This window comes from Cherax quadricarinatus, chromosome 30, assembly GCF_038502225.1.
Source record: "Cherax quadricarinatus isolate ZL_2023a chromosome 30, ASM3850222v1, whole genome shotgun sequence".
Lineage (NCBI taxonomy): Eukaryota > Metazoa > Arthropoda > Malacostraca > Decapoda > Parastacidae > Cherax > Cherax quadricarinatus.
Window position 1 is genome coordinate 35,634,679 of NC_091321.1, and position 18,828 is coordinate 35,653,506.

Sequence of the window (18,828 nt, forward strand, 5' to 3'; positions counted from 1 at the left end):
AACAGGCAGTACGGTTCCTTAAATAAATGGTGTCTAGAACTGTACTAAACTGCCAATATCTACAGAACATTTGATATAACACCGTGACCACCAGCATGTTGCTACACTCAGTGTAGGACACTTGTTGTGTTACATTAGTGTGACCACCAGCATGTTGCTACACTCAGTGTAGGACACTTGTTGTGTTACATTAGTGTGACCACCAGCATGTTGCTACACTCAGTGTAAGACACTTGTTGTGTTACATTAGTGTGACCACCAACATGTTGCTACACTCAGTGTAGGACACTTGTTGTGTTACATTAGTGTGACCACCAGCATGTTGCTACACTCAGTGTAGGACACTTGTTGTGTTACATTAGTGTGACCACCAGCATGTTGCTACACTCAGTGTAGGACACTTGTTGTGTTACATTAGTGTGACCACCAGCATGTTGCTACACTCAGTGTAGGACACTTGTTGTGTAAAGTAAAAGGACACAAGTGCAACTAATGTGACATTTATTGTGGCAACGTTTCGCTCTCCAGGAGCTTTATCAAGCCATTACAAACAATACATGTATGTATGTATAATGTTCGCCAAGACCGTAGTCCTGGCACAGGTCTCAATCTTGCGATGACCCGTCTCTGGCTCCCGAGGGAGAAAGGTTTCTACAATGATGCGACACATGCTGTTCAAGCACTCTTCTGGTCAGTTCAACTGGTGCATCTCATAAGCGACAACACCGTATGTACTCCTAACTATGGACACTAGCGAGGAGGAGGATATGTCGTTATCACAGGTAACAGCTTGTTTGGTTCGTTGACTCCATGGTACACTAGTGTCGCCGCAGTCATCTCTGGTTCCTCTTCGGGAGGGAATATCACTCCTAGTTGCCTGCGGAGTGTCTCAGTAACTTCGCACTCCAGAAGATAGTGTGTTAGGGGCCGCTGGACAACGTGCTGACAGTACTGGCACATCTCCTCCTCAGCCTTGTCTACCATCATCTTGACTGTGGGAAAGCCCAAACGAAGCCGATGGATGGCGGTACACTGCGCTCTGGACCAGCTTCTATCATATGGAGGGGGTTCTCCCTGAGTCGCTGCTCGGTACCACTGTTGAGATGGGGTATCACCTAAGACCTCCCCCATAAGTTTCGTGGCTCTGGCAGCCACCAGTTTGGTCTGTCGTAGGCTGATTGGGACAGTAATCCCAACATGTGGATAGTGTGTTGCTGCCTTGGCTGCATCATCTGCCGCCTCATTTCCCCGGATGCCAGCATGGCTGGGGATCCAGTTCAATGTCGATCTGTTACCCTGAACTTCTAAGGGTGTCATTATGCTCAGGATCGATGTGATGAGGTGAACATTGTCCTGTGGTTGAGGATGGGAGAGGGCATTGATTGCAGAGGTGGAATCAACATGTATGACAGGTCGGAGTCTATGTCGTAGGGCATGTGACAATGCCTGCTGAATCGCCACCAGCTCAGCTTGAAGGATCGTGCAGTGGTCAGGGAGTCGCCAGCCTTGTGAGTGACCATTGTGGTACAGTCCAGCTGCTGCTCTCTTCCTGTCAGGGTCGACAGAACCATCTGTGAAATACACTGCACATGTGCCTCCCTCTGCCAGTGCCATGCTTGTCTCAGCATGATTGCTGAGAGTGTCTTGACTGCAGAGACGCTTAGAGATGGGTAGCTGCATGATGCAAACATCGGCTGGATCTGGGCGCCAGGGAGGCGGTGTATGGTACCCAGCAACAGGAGGGTCTCAACTCTTCTCAAGGAGTAGTTGTATAGGCAGCAGCTTCCGCCCAGCAGCACAAAACGAACGAATCCAGGAGTAGTCCGTGAAGAGTGTGGGATCTTGTGCCATGGTTGTCAATATCCGTCTCCTTAGTGGGGTACCTTGCTGCCTGTGCAGAATCGTGGCCACTTTGCAGGCGTTTATGTATCTTACTCTGTCAGCCAATGAAGGAAGCCGGGCCTCAGATTTGAGACATACTGTGCTGGTCCAGATGGGGGCCCCAAGCATAGTTCTTATCGCCTGATTTTGTACGACCTCCACTCTTTGCCTGCTCTGCGGGAAGAGATGAGCTAACGCCGGTGCACCGTAGTCAATGAGCGAGCGTATAGCTTGTATATAGTACAAGCGAAGTACATCTTTGCTTGCCCCTGCATGGTGCCTCGTCATGGCTCTCATGGCGTTGAGTCTGAGTAGAGCACGTGACCTGACATACTCGGCCTGTTTCTGAAAGGACAGCTTTTTATCAATGTAGATTCCCAAGTACATGTAGGAGCCTGTCCACTCAAGTTCTATATCCTGAATATGTAATCTATTCACAGGATCTGGTCCCTTGAACATCATTGCAAGAGATTTCTCGGCCGAGATCTTGAGGCCTAGTTCCTTGCAAGACTGCGTAATTAGGTCCAAAGCTCTCTGAGCCTGTCGTTCTAAATTGCCTTTCCCATTCACTACGAGTGCAAGATCATCAGCATAGCTGAGGAGCTGTGTACCACTATGAAAGGGAAGGCTCACAAGTTCCTGCATAAGGATGTTAAACAGGGTAGGACTGAGCACACCTCCTTGTGGAGTACCGTTTTCCAGGGATTTAAAGGAAGAGTAGTGTCCCTGAAAGCTGACACAGGCCTGCCTGCCCCTAAGGTAGGACTCTATCCAGGCCAGGAGGCGTCCTTTGATTCCCTTCCGAGCTAGTATTGCCAGAATTGCTGTGGGGCTGGCTAGCTCAAATGCCTTTTCAAGGTCGAGGTAGACGACAATACTAGGTTTTTTGTTACTGTCAGCAATCTGGCTTAGTAGAGTGGTTATGCACTCTGCTGTACCCACTCCTTTGGTGAAGCCAAATATGTGATGATGAGAGGGTCCAAGTTTCCATACGTACAATCGTATTACGACAATCCATTGACACACACTCAGTTCACGGAGTTCACTACCTTATCACAAGATAGGCACATGGCTTCTGCCGAAAAGAAGAGGTCACGATGCTCCATGAACACGACAGAGGACTCAGATTTGGAAATGTGGGGCGAAATTCTAGCGAAGAAGTTGCGAGAGGAAGAGGAAGATCCTGCTCACATTGTAGCAGATCTGACAGTCCCAACCATGGAGCCAGCGACAATAGAAACAGGTGCGGAAATAAACACCCCACCCCCCGAAAACCAAGAGGGATGGAACACTGTGGACAACAAGAAGAAGCGCCATCCGTCCAAGGAGCAGGCAAACCAGCTCAACCGACCTGGCAAATTCAAGGTGAAGTCTTACGGGGACCACAGAACCCACTATGGGGTTGTTTCATACCTGGAATCACGACACAACCTGAAGTTCAAGATATGGTTCAACTTGAGGGGAGAACCAATATTGACTCCTCTCAACAAGGAAATGTATACCACCTTGAAGAGAGTCATGGAGACAGATCGCTCATTCACCCTGGAGGAACTGGACTCTCGGCAGAAGATCACCAAGGGTGTAGTGATGCGATACCCGCTGATGATGCCCATCGAGGCAGTAGCAGCTCACCCCAGTGTGGTGTCAGCTCAACGTCTCAAGGCAAAGACGGCAGGCAATGCACCAACCCGACAGGTTCTCATTCAGCATGTAGGACCACTGCCATCCCAGCTGGATCTCGGTTCTTGGGGCAGGTACGATGTCAGGACCTTCACAGCAGAACCAGTTCGCTGTTTCAAGTGTCAGCGTTATGGACACCTGGGTGCACTCTGTCCAAACAGAGTAATCTGCGGTGTCTGCAGCCAGCACCACCCTACCGAGGAATGCATCACCAAGCTGAAAAATGCATTGCCACCCACTCCACAATGCCCGAACTGCAGGCAGAAACACCATGCCTGGAATCCTCGATGCCCCGAGAGGCTCGCCAGAATTCAAGAAGTCTGGAAGACGCCAAAAACTCGGCAACAGGCTACGACGGATCATCACTCTCAGCAAACGATGGGTGCAGAGAACCCTGCCATACCACAGATCTCTCAGCAGCTAACCCAAGTCAATGCCCAGGAATTCCCAACCCTAGAAGCCTCAACCAGGCGTCAAGGTCAAGAACCTCCTGCACCCCTACCTCAACGAAGAAACAGAAACAAGAGGAACAGGAGGCGTCAACAGGGTGCATCTGGTCAATGCGATCAGCAGGCGGCACTAAACGAGCCCCCACCGGCCATAGCACGACAACGCAGGCACTCCTTACCCGGCACAGGCACTTTGCAGACTCAACTGGCACCTCACCAGCAGATCCCGGCTACCCAACCTGGTATACAGCAACAGACCACGGTGCATACAATAAAGAAATCCAACCCTCAGCAGTCCCTACAGACCACAACAACCCAGATAATATCCACTCTTTCGAACCCAACTCCAAAGCAGGCCCTCACCAGGGAGGATCTCGTAGCACTCATCAAGGTGTTCACAGATCTTATTTGCAACACAATCAACTCCACGGAACAACAGAGCGCATTCCGGCAGATGGTCAGTACGCTCCTGAGAGTGTGCTTTCTGACCGAAGAGGAGACAGTGGATGCCATGAATTTGCAGGTTCTCAGAGCGGGCAGGACTCAGTCTCCAGCTCAGGAAACAACAGCAATGGAATAACCTCGGTACCAAATCACACCCTCAAGGTCCTACAGTGGAACATTCAGGGCCTGAGGGGCAAACAGCACCTCTTGCTGGAGGCAGTAATTCGGGATCGGGTTGATATCGTCTTGCTACAAGAAACTCTGACTGTCCCGACTATGTGCCCAAGACTACCCGGTTTTGCTGGGTATTTTCGGCACACGGACCCGGGCGTTCACTGCAGAGGCACAGCTGTATTTGTATCCAATACAATACCTCACGAGGTTATAGCCAACCCTGTGGACTGTGGGGAGGATGTCGAGGTACAGGCCATCCTTGTGCACATACCTGGGGCGCCCATTACCATCTATAACATCTACAAGAACCCAAGACACACCCTTGACATTGCGGAGCTCCTCGCACTAGCACGCACTGAGTGTATTATTGTGGGTGGAGATTTCAACGCACATCACCCAATGCTGCACTCTCACTCAGCAACCAATGCTGCTGGCAGACACATAGCAATGCTCCTACACGATATTCCAGAGGTAAAGTTGCTAAACAATGGAGACCCCACACACCTGTTGGGTGGCTGCCTCGACCTTACCTTCGGGTCAAGACAATTCGCAGCAGGAGCCACATGGGAAACTCATCCTCACCTTGTCAGTGACCACTTTGCAGTGATCACCACCTTCAACATCAACAGGCCTCCCACAGTTGTGCTGCCTCCTAGATGGGACGTAAAGAGGGCCAACTGGAAGGTGTTTCAGGATTATCTTCATGACTGGTGGTCCACATACTCTCTATCTGAAGACTGTGATACAGCTGAACAGGAGCTAATCACTGTTCTCATCCAGGCAGCAGAGTGCGCAATTCCAAAGAAGTCCGCAGGACACACTCACAAAAGAGACTGGTGGTTCTACAACGACGAGGTGCGGGAGCAGAACCACCGCATCAACTCTTTTAGGAAGCTATACAGGCGTAACCCTACGGCAGAGAACAGGAATACTCTGAGAGCCATTGTGCAGCATGCCCGCAGAGTCTCTCTCAGAGTAAAAACTGAGAAATGGCTGGAGTGGTGCTCAACATTCGGGCATCACACCACCTTATCTGAGATATGGGGCAAACTCAACATAGCAAATGGCAAGAGCAAGCCGAGGCCACCAGCACACCCGAACCCATCCCAGGAAGCTGAGAAACTAGTGGAGCTTTTCACTTCCAGGGGAGCATCCACTCAGCTCCCACAGGACATCCGGAATATACAGACGGATCTTCTGCCACAGCGCCAGCTAACGATACAAGCTGCATGTGAGTCGGAAGATGTAACTGATGAAGACCTCACGGACTTGGAACTCCGACGTGCCATTAAGAACACAGGTGACACTGCTCCGGGCATCGATGGTGTTACATACTCCATGATTGCACGGGCTGGGCAGAGTGGATGGGAGGCCATACTAGACGTCATTAACAAGTCGTGGAGGGCCAGGACACTCCCAGCAGCTTGGAAGAAAGCTACCATCGTACCAATTCCAAAGCCCAAGGACCCAGGCAGTATGAGACCCATATCGCTGACCAGCTGCTTAGCCAAGACTGCTGAGAGGATGGTGTTAAACCGCCTCCTATGGAAACTACAAACAATACATGGACACAGAGGGTATATAAAGGCTCAGAGTGAGGTGCAATGCTAGTGAGGTAACATTTCGATGTTCACTAGTGGTAGTAATAGTAGTGGTAGTGGTAGTGACAAAAGTAATACAATATGATAGAGCAATTAATTCGTACAAGAGTAAAAGGATATAAAAGCTAATACTTGGGTAACATAAAAATAGGTTGGACAAATATAGACTGGAAAGAGGCAGCTTGTTTCAGTGTTCACTCTCTGTAATGTGCTTTGTGTAGTATAACAGGAGAGACTATGTGATGGCAGGGTTTACTGTTTTCAGGAGGATTCTTGCTAAGACTTGGGAGATGGTGAAGCTGCCGTCGTTTTGTTTAATTGTATTCGAAACAGCGATCAGTGCTGATTCGAGGCACTTGCGTCTGCGGAAATTAGTTTCTTTGATCACTAATTGGGCGTCTCTGAATTTCATGAGATGATTGGTGGAATTTCGGTGTTGTACACAGGCGTTGTTCAAGTTATCGTTCCTACATGCGTAAATGTGTTCATTGAGGCGGGTGTCGAGGTTTCTTGCTGTTTCACCTACGTAAATCTTGTCACAGCCTCCACAGGGTAAAGTGTAAACTCCTGCATTGACTGGTTCGTGGTGCTTGGATTGTGTCCTGGTTAGATCCTTTATTGAAGTGCTAGAAGCGATGGCGACTCTGGTGTTAGCTTGTGAAAGTACTTTTGAGATGTTCAGTGCAACCTGGCTATTGGGAAGAATTATAACTTTGTTGGGAGTGGTGTTGATGCAGGGAGAATTAATGATTTGAAGAGCTCTTTTTTTGCAGTCTTTGATGAAAAAAGAAGGAAAATGTAACTCGGTGAATGTTTGGTGAATATATGTACATTCCACGTCAAGAAACTCAGGACTACAAATTCGGTATGCTCTTAGGAAAAACCAGATGATGATGCCTCTTTTGGTCTTGGTATATTGACTGGAATAGAAGTGTGTAAGATCATTTTTATTTGTGGGTTTCCGATAAACTTGAAATCTTAGGTTATTGTTTACTTTGTGAATGAGGACGTCGAGGAAAGGTAGCTTGTCATTGGACTCTTCTTCTAGTGTAAACTGAATCGCCGGTTCAACTGCGTTGAGCCTTGCCTGAAGATCCCGTACATCAAAACGTTTTGGAGTTATTACGAGGACATCGTCCACGTAACGTAACCAAGTGACGCTTGAAGGGATGATGTTTGCGAAGTGTTCGGACTCTAGGTGTTCCATATATAAGTTGGCTAGGACGGCACTTATGGGGGACCCCATTCCCATGCCGTAGGTTTGTTTGTAGAGCTTGTTATTGAAAGAAAAACAGTTGAAATAAACACAGAGTTCAATCAAGTCAACAAAATCTTCGAGAGGTAGAGGAAGATTAAGGTCCTGATTGACTTTACGTCGTAGAACCTCGATGGCTGTTTTGGTAGGTACTTTTGTGAAGAGGGAAGTCACATCCAAACTGCTTAGTTTCTTGTTACGGATGGAGAGATTACGGATGCGGTTGAGAAGGTCGCCTGAGTGTTTAAGATGAGCGGGGCTGATGGTCCCCAGAAGGCAGGAAAGATGTTTGGCAAGAACTCCGGCTAGTTTGTGTGGAGCACTGCCTATTCCTGACGTGATTGGTCTGAGAGGAATTAGTGATCAAAGAAACTAATTTCCGCAGACGCAAGTGCCTCGAATCAGCACTGATCGCTGTTTCGAATACAATTAAACAAAACAACGGCAGCTTCACCATCTCCCAAGTCTTAGCAAGAATCCTCCTGAAAACAGTAAACCCTGCCATCACATAGTCTCTCCTGTTATACTACACAAAGCACATTACAGAGAGTGAACACTGAAACAAGCTGCCTCTTTCCAGTCTATATTTGTCCAACCTATTTTTATGTTACCCAAGTAATAGCTTTTATATCCTTTTACTCTTGTACGAATTAATTGCTCTATTATATTGTATTACTTTTGTCACTACCACTACTACTACTACTACGACCACTAGTGAACATCGAAATGTTACCTCTCTAGTATTGCACCTCACTCTGAGCCTTTATATGCCCTCTGTGTCCATGTATTGTTTGTAATGGCTTGATAAAGCTCCTGGAGAGCGAAACGTTGCCACAATAAATGTCACATTAGTTGCACTTGTGTCCTTTTACTTTACATATTGTCGGTAATTCTACCAACTTTATTACGACACTTATTGTGTTACATTAGTGTGACCACCAGCATGTTGCTACACTCAGTGTAGGACACTTGTTGTGTTACATTAGTGTGACCACCAGCATGTTGCTACACTCAGTGTAAGACACTTGTTGTGTTACATTAGTGTGACCACCAGCATGTTGCTACACTCAGTGTAGGACACTTGTTGTGTTACATTAGTGTGACCACCAGCATGTTGCTACACTCAGTGTAAGACACTTGTTGTGTTACATTAGTGTGACCACCAGCATGTTGCTATACTCAGTGTAGGACACTTGTTGTGTTACATTAGTGTGACCACCAGCATGTTGCTACACTCAGTGTAGGACACTTGTTGTGTTACATTAGTGTGACCACCAGCATGTTGCTACACTCAGTGTAGGACACTTGTTGTGTTACATTAGTGTGACCACCAGCATGTTGCTACACTCAGTGTAGGACACTTGTTGTGTTACATTAGTGTGACCACCAGCATGTTGCTACACTCAGTGTAGGACACTTGTTGTGTTACATTAGTGTGACCACCAGCATGTTGCTACACTCAGTGTAGGACACTTGTTGTGTTACATTAGTGTGACCACCAGCATGTTGCTACACTCAGTGTAAGACACTTGTTGTGTTACATTAGTGTGACCACCAGCATGTTGCTACACTCAGTGTAAGACACTGTGTGGGTGGGTGTGAGTTGGACCTGACTAGATTGTGCTGCTGGGTTTGGTGCCGTGCTCCTTCCTTAAGTGAATATGACCTGACCAGACTGGGTGGGTCATTGAGGTAATCCTGGGGGTGGACATGGACGTGCTCCGCATGGGTCAGTAGGCCTGTTGCAGTGTTCCTTCTTTCTTATGTTTTTAATTATGCTTGTTAGCCACAACTGTACACTGACAGTGTCATCCACAGGCGAAACGTTTGAAGAAGTTTCTCTACCAGTTGCTTCTGTTTTTCCACGTATGAATTTTCTACATTGCTTAAAATATTGCAGTAATTTTTTTTAATAATATCAACGAAAACACTCTCGAGATATAGCAGGAGAATGGTGATGGCAAGATGATGTTGAATTTTAAATATTAGTTAACAATGTAATGATGAATTATTACTAGGTCGTCTATTGATATTTAAGTCATCAACAAGAAATAAATAGTAAATGCACATCTGACATGAACATAATTTTAAAAGTCACAGTCCATAGAAAACTTAAAAGAATTATGTCCACACTGACAATTTTCATTTAACATCTGACCGTCATCTTCAACTATGCACTCAAGCAAGACTTAGGAAATGTTAATAACACAACTGCAAACAAATCACGGAACATGTGGGGATGGAACCCATGGGAAGCGAGTCTTAAAACTCAAAAACCAGTGCGTCAACAACTGGGCAAGCTGGCTTTAATAGGATCCATTCTACTAGATACATTTCTAAACACCAAAGGTAAGTTAGTATTGGCCAATCTGTGACCACAAATGAATCTTGTAAGAGCCAAGGTTAATCTCCACCCGTTCCGTTACTCCCTAAACCAGAATCTCACCCATGAGACAAGCGTTGAGGAATTTGGCTTCCATGATGCCCTGGTAGGTAATATCACCATATTCATGGATAATCTGCTTTATCTCCTCACGGAGACGCTGCTGATGTATGGGATGCTTGGCCAGTAGGAATGATGAGAAGGCCAGAGTAGACGCTGTGGTGTCGTAGCCAGCGACAAGGAACAACACACTCTGTGCCACGATACTCTTGCTGGTCAACACTGTAATGATATGATAACTTAGTTATGCCCTTAGTTATGATGGTTAATGTATATTTTACAACCAAATTTTAAACTTGATATAAACTATGTTTTATCAAATCCAAATTTTTAGGTCTTGCAATATTTCAACTATTATCTAGTGTTTCAGTTTTATCATAATGATAACGTTCAATGAAAAGAGAAAAAGTAAAAATAAAATGTCGGAATCGTAGCGAGTCAAATCTTAAAATTGACCTGAAATTTAATTTAATCATAATTTTCAAACATTGCATCACAATGATTGCTTTAACTATGTATTTGAATGCAACAATATTGTTTCATGTTAAGCTATAATATTTTGTAATCATTTGGTGGGTTGGTGGGCTGGAGGGTTGGTGGGCTGGTGGGTTGGGTTTCTCAAAGAAACAACATACCATGTGATGCTCCTCAATAATCGAATGGCTAATAAATTTAAGTCATCGTTGAATACCAAAACCATCTAAGTTTAACTGAATGAGACTCTTATATAATTATGATTCACAAGGGTTTAGAACTTTACATGATAATGCAAATAATATCACTACACTTTTTAGGAGTTATCCAAAATATTCTGATAATGTATCATCACTGACCTTGCTTAGAATGATTGACGGGAATGCTGTTAACGTTAGTGACAAAAGAGTCGTGGCTGATGGTCTCCTGGGCAGTTCGGTCCTGGGTAGTGGTGGACTGGTTGTGTGGGACAGTTGATGTGTCAGTAATGATGGTCTCCTGGGCAGTTCGGTCCTGGGTAGTGGTGGACTGGTTGTGTGGGACAATTGACGTGTCAGTAATAATGGTCTCCTGGGCAGTTTGGCCCTGGGTAGTGGTGGACTGGTTGTGTGGGACAATTGATGTGTCAGTAATAATGGGATGGTTAACATCAGCTCGAGCGTCCAAGAGCAAGTCCAAGTAATCACCCCGTCTTTGTCCTGCATTTCTGGCTGCAATTGTCTCTTCTACAACATTCGAAAAGAATTTTGTGCATGGTGAATCTATTTTGATTCTCAAGGCATTACCGATCGTCGGGAACATGTTGAAAAGAGTAAATTTTATAATCGTTAAAAAGGAAAAATTAAAAAACATGTCAGCATATTTGGAAAACTCTGGCACCTCGCTCTTAAAAGAATTACATTCAATACCAAAAGCACAGGAAGCAATAGTATCCATAGCAAACCTTCCAAAGTTTACCTTCATGTCAACAAAAGGTTTGTTAGCTGCTTCTTTAAGAGAAAAAGAAACAAGAGCATCGGCCTTCTCACACATCAGAGGAAACATGGAGCGCATCTTGCCAGACGTGAAAGTGGGACTCATGATTCCCCGGAGAGTCTTCCACTCATCTCCGGTAAGGTTAATCAGCATTTCGTTTGAAATGCTTCCTTCTTCAGATAGAAACTTTCGACGGTCCACAAAATGATCAAAATCCTTAACTAAGATGTTTTTGAGTAAGTCAGGATCGCCAATCATGAGAACAGGATGGAACAGCTCATACAGTCCACTGAACGTTGAACCTCCATACTTGTGATACACCTGAAAGCAGATTCTCATCAAAATGTGAGCGTATTAACCACCATTTTCTCACCTTTCAGAAGTAATTCTTATAATTCCTAAATACTTTTATTTTTTTTATTATTTAAAATATGCATTACCAAAACAAGTAAGAGTTGATCTTGCATCAAAAGCTTTGACAAGGATTTGGATGAAGATCATTAAGTAGCAAGTACAGACCTCGTCGAAATAATGCCATCGAGACTGGGATAACGATAAAATCTTATGGATATGTCCGAGGAAGGGAAGATAAGGAGGGGTTGAGACTCCTCGAGACGACCAGTAGCTGTGGCGCCAGCGGGAGTATGCCCAAGCTGCCATCACTACTCCAGCCACCAACAACCACACCTCTACTCCCATCCTGAAAACCAATTGAAAATAACTTACTATTTTATAATGTATTGTGTCACTAATCCCAAGAACATCTCAAAGTTTTATATTAATATTCTGTAAATTAAATAATCTCCTTGCCAATTTACCTTTCATCCCTCTGTCTCACCTTTCCGTCTTACCCTCATAAACACTCTCAGCTGAGGCTGACAGATTTCATCACTTGAGACAAGAAATTCAGTCTCTATGTAAATATCATAAAGGAAGAATAACAACACACTGCGGGTGTACATAAATTTTTATGTGTTTATGTTCAGTTTTATTTCAAAATTGAGTCAAGCAAGATAAAAGTCTGAAAAGATCCATTCATGAGATAGTAATGGATTTTTCTGATATTTTCTCCTATACAAATTGTCTTAGTGACCCATTGTGAACATATTAAGTAAAAATAATGTTCACATCTTATCTTGGATTAACCAAAATTAACTGAGTTGTTGAACATCAGTGAGTGAGATTGTTTCTTGATGTTCAGGTTTGATTTTGCAGAATAATTGCAAAGATTATTATATAATTTGTGTCAATAAGTACTGATGATAGGCTTTTTACCTTTCTTTTATTATTCTGTAATAATGATACATTTACAACGTGTATGATAGGCTAACCTGTATAATAATAATTCCTAAATTATAGTAACTCCTCAACTTCTGAAAGAAACCTTTGAAGTTCCTAAGTGACACAACACATTGTGACTTAACAAATTCTTCTTAATATTCCCGAAGTCTCCTAATTCATACAACAAAACACAACCTGTGTGATGGAATCAGAAAAGGAATAACAGTCAACTTTTTTTTCAATATACAACTAACTTATGTACCCAGTTTGTTTGATAACCATTAATTTACCTACTACCATGTCACCCATTCTTCAGCAGAGTGTGGTAAAGTGTAAAATAATTTACCTACTATCATCCCTCCCATCCTTCAGCAGAGTGTGGTAAAGTGTAAAATAATTTACCTACTATCATCCCTCCCATCCTTCAGCAAAGTGTGGTAAAGTGTAAAATAATTTACCTACTATCATCCCTCCCATCCTTCAGCAGAGTGTGGTAAAGTGTAAAATAATTTACCTACTATCATCCCTCCCATCCTTCAGCAGTGTGGTAAAGTGTAAAATAAAGGATCATTCAAATTTTAATTGGAAGAAAGAATTGGATGAGAAGATAAACGAGAGCCCATAAAATACTTATAACCAACAAGTGTTTCAACCTTTAACTGGAAATGCCACTTTTTTATATATATCTTCAAATATAAACAGTCCCCAGCACAAAATATTCTAAGGTATTATAATTAAATAAGTAATGTTCAGCTCAACACATTACCTCACAGTATGTATATGCTGAGTGTCTAAGGCGAGGACATCTGCCATCATATATAAAAATATACGATCTTTCCCCTAGACTGTACATAACATTATGGTGTCCCGTAGCTCGAACGCTAGGACACTCAGCTCACACACTGAGGTCAGGGGTTCGAATCTCCTCCGGTATGGCTGGAAACCATTAGGGATGTGTTTCCATAAGACACTTGCTGTCCCTGTCCCTGTTCACCCATCAGTTTAAAATGGGTATCTGGGTGTTAGTCTTACGTCATAGATGTCAGCTATTGTCTATACCTTGTACTTGTAGTAAATGAAGATGTTATCATTATTATTATTATTATTATTATTATTATTATTATGTCCTCCTCCCCAAGTCATCGCTGACCAGTTTTACAAAATTTGTTTCTTAATTTCTATCCCATCTGGAATGGATGCTCGCATGATGTCGATAACGGCTCAGAGAGCATGCATAGTGCCTTAGAATTAAGGAAAAGGGGACAAACAATATTGTAAGAACTATAGGGGAATATGCCTGTTGAGTACTCACCTAATTGTGGTTGCAGGGGCTGAGACTCAGCTCCTGGCCCCGCCTCGTCACTGATCGCTACTAGATATTCTGCTTCCAGAGCTTTGTCATACCTCGTCTTAAAGCTATGTATAGTTCCTGCCTCCACTACATCACTTGCTAGGTTATTCCACTTCCTGACGACTCTATGACTGAAGAAAATACTTCCTAATATCCCTCTGACTCGTCTGAGTCTTCAGCTTACAATTGTGTCCCCTCTCTGGAACAGCCTGTCTCTGTCTGAGTATACCTGGTAAGGTGAATGGTAAAGTTATTATTGAAAGAACTAAGAGTAAGACGGGGAGCAAGTTTGTACATGAAGAAGGATGCTTTACGGGCGGTAGTCAAACCTTTTTTTTTTTTTGCATGCCACGCGAATTAAAAAAAAATCGAAAAAATACGAAAATTTAACTAATCATTTAGAAACACAGCTTAACTCTTTGGCAACACAAAGGTATAAGAATTATTGTACAACGATGTTCCTACAAGGAATTATAGTCATTTATAACATGTATGGTGACGCCTCAGTGTGTTGCATGCCTGTTCACATGCAGTAAATTCTTAGATTCTTTTTTTTTTTTTTTTTTAAGTTTCTTGTATTATTCTTTCTAATATTATAATTGACGATTTGTCATCATAACAGAGTGAGTGTAGCTAATACAGAATCTAAGAGCCAATCAGCAACCATCTGGTAATATTTGTTTACGTCAGCGGAATTTTTGAGCCTCGTGATGCTGGAAAATATATTTTATTATTGTAATAATATCAATGTTACGGCTTATTTACCTATCATAATTGATCTAATATAACATTATGAACAGTATAAATAATATAAAAACATGGTAAATACTCCAGAATGTTTGCCTGTAATATGCCTATGATACTCCAATATAGACACTATGAATTGTGCCCAAACAAAAGCATTCACAGTGCTAAACTCACAACCTATAATGTAGTCACTTAGCTTTAATACCAATGTGGAAAATTACATTTATCTGAATGTATCATTATGTACATAACAGTAAATGAACAAAGATAATTATTATTTATCAGTTAGACAAGTAGGAATTTGGGACACCTAGGTCACAAAAAATGTCCCCCTTCGATACCTACCACTGTCATGTCCACAAGTTGCTCTAGACCTATTAATTACAAATGAAAGATGCATCAACAAGAATTCTGGTAAATAAAATTTGGTGGACTGTATATTAAATTAATAAAGAATTATATATATACACATATACATAACAGAAGGAGAATATATCTTCATATCACTCACCAATTTGACTGGAGATTAAGGTGTATCATACTCAGAAAACCTCAATGTCTATCTATGAAAATAACACTGGCCAGAGTTACAACATAAGACTTATCTGAGGTTCCTGGAGCTGTCTTGTCCAGTCGTTTGATATCTCAAGTTATGCAGCAATGCACATCCAGCAATTTCGGCTCCTATTTGAGAGGTGTCAGCCCAATTTTACCTCTAGAGCACGAATATTCTTCCCATTACACTAACGTTTCTAATCCAAATTCAAACAACAATGGCGAGAGTCTTCTGTGCAGACGCTGTTTCCCATTTTCAATAACATATTTTTTATTAAATACAATATAGACCATCTATTTACCTATAAATTATGTTATTTCCAGAAAATATACAGAATTTTCCACAACCATACTCTGTAATAATTTAAATTTAAGAATTAATCTAAGTCTGCCCGAAATGCCTAGCAATGCTAGGTGTCCTAGTGGCCCCTATGTAATTAGTATTTTAAAACATGTAAACCACACAATATCCAAATTCTGTAAACCCCACATTGTAATCCTTATAGAGAATAAACTTGATTGATTGCCTAGGCATAATAGAGGCTCTCTTTGCACTGCAACCCACTATTGTAAATATAAAATCTCAATGTACAATGTAAATCTCAATGTAAATCTCAATGTGCAAAGACATAAAATAAATAAATTGAGTGGTTGCAGTCAGACCCAAAGATATAATAAATATTGCTTGGACCATAACCTTAAAATCTGGTGTTCTGTGGTCCTGGGATAAGAGAAAACGGAATGTTTGTAAGACTAACTGCACTATATCACTAGTTTCATAAGGAAACACTGAAAAAAGCGTTTTTCTCTACAATTTATTTTTTCCTGAGTCATGAGATATGCACACATTTTCGCTGAATATCTCGGGAATAAGTTATTGACTTATTTCAATAAGAGTAATAAAACAATGATTGTTCTTTATTTTTTTTTTTGGGGGGGGGGGTAAATATTCCAAATATTTTGGGATTTGTGTGGGAGTAAAGGGAAGATATTTTGCAATATGTTAAAAATTTACCAAATTTATTTTTTAGTGGAATAAAGATAAGATATTTACAGGTTTATACCTCACCAAAATTACACATTAGCATAGTTTTATGAGCAGCAAGTCCCCAAACAACCTTCCTTAGTGCCATTTAGGCTCTGCTTGTTGCCAAATGTAATTTTCAGTGAATCTTTTTTTTTTTCTTTTTTTTGGGATATCTTATTGAAACTTTTTTACAATAAGGAGAGTAAACACTTCTTAATGTTTACAAAAATGAAAGAAATCGGACGAGAAAAAAATGTTTTACTACAGCCCCTTTGGGGCCCTTACGGGTTACATAAGAACATAAGAAAGGAGGATCACTGCAGCAGGCCTGTTGGCCCATACTAGGCAGGTCCTTTACAATCCATCCCACTAACAAAACATTTGCCCAACCCAATTTTCAATGCCACCCAAGAAATAAACTCTGATAACTCTATCCACTCATTTACAAGTCCCTCTCAAATCCAACCCCTCTCACTCATATATTTATCCAACCTAAATTTGAAACTACCCAAAGTCCTAGCCTCAATAGCCCAACTAGATAGACTATTCCACTCATCAACTACCCTATTTCCAAACCAATACTTTCCTATGTCTTTTCTAAATCTAAACTTGTCTAATTTAAATCCATTACTGCGGGTTCTCTCTTGGAGATTATTTGACCTGTTTTTTATTTATAGCCTGAAGTATTTGTGTAATGGAATTTGACCATGTTTCCATAAGATCGTCCAAAAAACAAATGAGAAAAGAAAACAAATCTAAAAATGTGGTTTGGCAACTGCCTTCACTTATTAGCACTGCAAAAAGTGCTTTGGTCACTCTTACTGATAAAACAAAGCCAATCCGGTTTTTGGTTGATGTGGAATACTCTAATGTACCTTTTATTCATCTCCCCCCAAAAATAAAATTGGTAAGTTTTTGAAACATTGCAAAATATTTGCCCTTTACCATCACACAAACTAGTTCTATTCTATTTGATTTGCCGGTATCGATCCCGGTCCGGGTTTCTTCCAATTTGGATGGGTTGGATTTGAGTGGGACTTGCACATCGGAGCTTGTTTCTTGGGTGGCATTGAAAATTGGGTTGGTCAAATGTTTGTTAGTGGGATAAATTGTGAAGGACCTGCCTAGTATGGGCCAACAGGCCTGCTGCAGTGTTCCTCCTTTCTTATGTTCTTATGTTCTTAATTTGGTGACCCGGCATTGGCTCCTGGTAGGGAAGTGTCGTTTATCTTTACTTGTACATGCATGGCAGTTCTTCAGCGGGAGGGGGGGGGGTACTTCTCTGGCTCTATGGCTAAATGACATACCAAAAGTTAGTGTGCACTAACGGCGGCTGGTGTGCGGTGCAATGAAGGCCCAAAGCAGGCCCTCACAGTGACTTCAGCAGTGGGGGGGGGGGCGAGTGACGTGCAATGACTGGGAGTAAGGTTTCCAAGTCCCTGACAGCTAAGTACACAAGATGTGCTGCCTCATCCTCCCGGGCTTGCCCCACTGGGGTCATTGGGAAGTGTCTAGGGTGAAGGGGCAATGCAGCTGGGCAGTCTAACAGGTAGTGCACAAAGGGTTTCAGAACCATTCGGTCACAATGGGCACAGAGCTCCTCTCATGCCCATTCAACAATCCGCGCAGTGGTGGGATACCTTAAGCGTAGGCAGTGGATATGCACCCTCAGTTCTCTGGATTGCATCTGAATACTTGGAGGGGGTGCCCTGTGGGTCGCCCTGACATACCAGCGGAGGGTCCGTGAATCCCCAGGGTAAAGGAGTGGGCGCCTGGCCGCACTGGCAGCCCACAGTGCAATCTGGCTGAGGCTGATGGAGATTGCAGCACGTGGCTGTACCTCGAGGGTTGGGGTCCTTGCAGCCTCATCTGCAGCATCATTGCCATGCATACCCACATGGCTCGGGATCCAGTTGATGGTGGCCCTGCGACCCTGGGAAATGAGCATCTGCAGGTCACCCCGGATGGATGTGATTAAGTGTATGTTGTCCCTTGGCTCTCTGTGCATAATTGCTTGGATCGCTGCCTTGGAATCAACGGGATGACGGGGGGATGCTGATGATCTGCAAGAGCTTGTTGGATGGCAAAGAGTTCAGCCTGGAGTATGGTGCAATGGTCTGGGAGGCGCCAACCTGCCGTCAAATTGCTTTGGAATACCCCAGCAGCTGTGCGGCATGCCAATGGGTCTCTGGAGCCATCGGTGTAATACGGCACACACCGTGGGCCTTCCGCACCCACAATGCTAGCCGAGGCAAGTCATTGCAGAATGTGCTGGGGGCAAATTCTCTTGCTGTCTGGGAGGGTTGTCCAGCTCACCGCCAACAGCTCTGGTGCCCAAGGGGGCAGCACCGTGTAGTTAGCTGCCAGTCTGTCGCAGCCTCTCGTCTGGAGCATTGTCATGGGCAGGAGCTTCCATGTGGCATCTGCTACTGACCACATTCATCGGCGGCTGGGGTGCAGTGGAATGACCTGTCCCTTGTGGACCTGTAAA

General features: G+C 43.3%; 1 protein-coding gene across 3 annotated transcripts in view; it reads right to left on the reverse strand.

The window, feature by feature from the left end:
* Positions 1-18,828, reverse strand: part of LOC138853438 (cytochrome P450 9e2-like) — a 101,449-nt gene that overhangs the window by 42,361 nt on the left and 40,260 nt on the right. For 2 of the 3 annotated variants that reach the window (XM_070090101.1, XM_070090102.1), the window contains exons 2-4: positions 11,896-12,076; positions 10,761-11,697; positions 9,931-10,149 (exon numbers count right to left, since the gene is read on the reverse strand). In XM_070090101.1, the coding sequence (XP_069946202.1) occupies positions 9,931-10,149; positions 10,761-11,697; positions 11,896-12,075 (1,336 nt within the window). In that variant the 5' untranslated portion in view covers position 12,076. The remainder of the gene's footprint in view (positions 1-9,930; positions 10,150-10,760; positions 11,698-11,895; positions 12,077-18,828) is intronic. The other variant, XM_070090103.1, reaches the window with a different exon arrangement.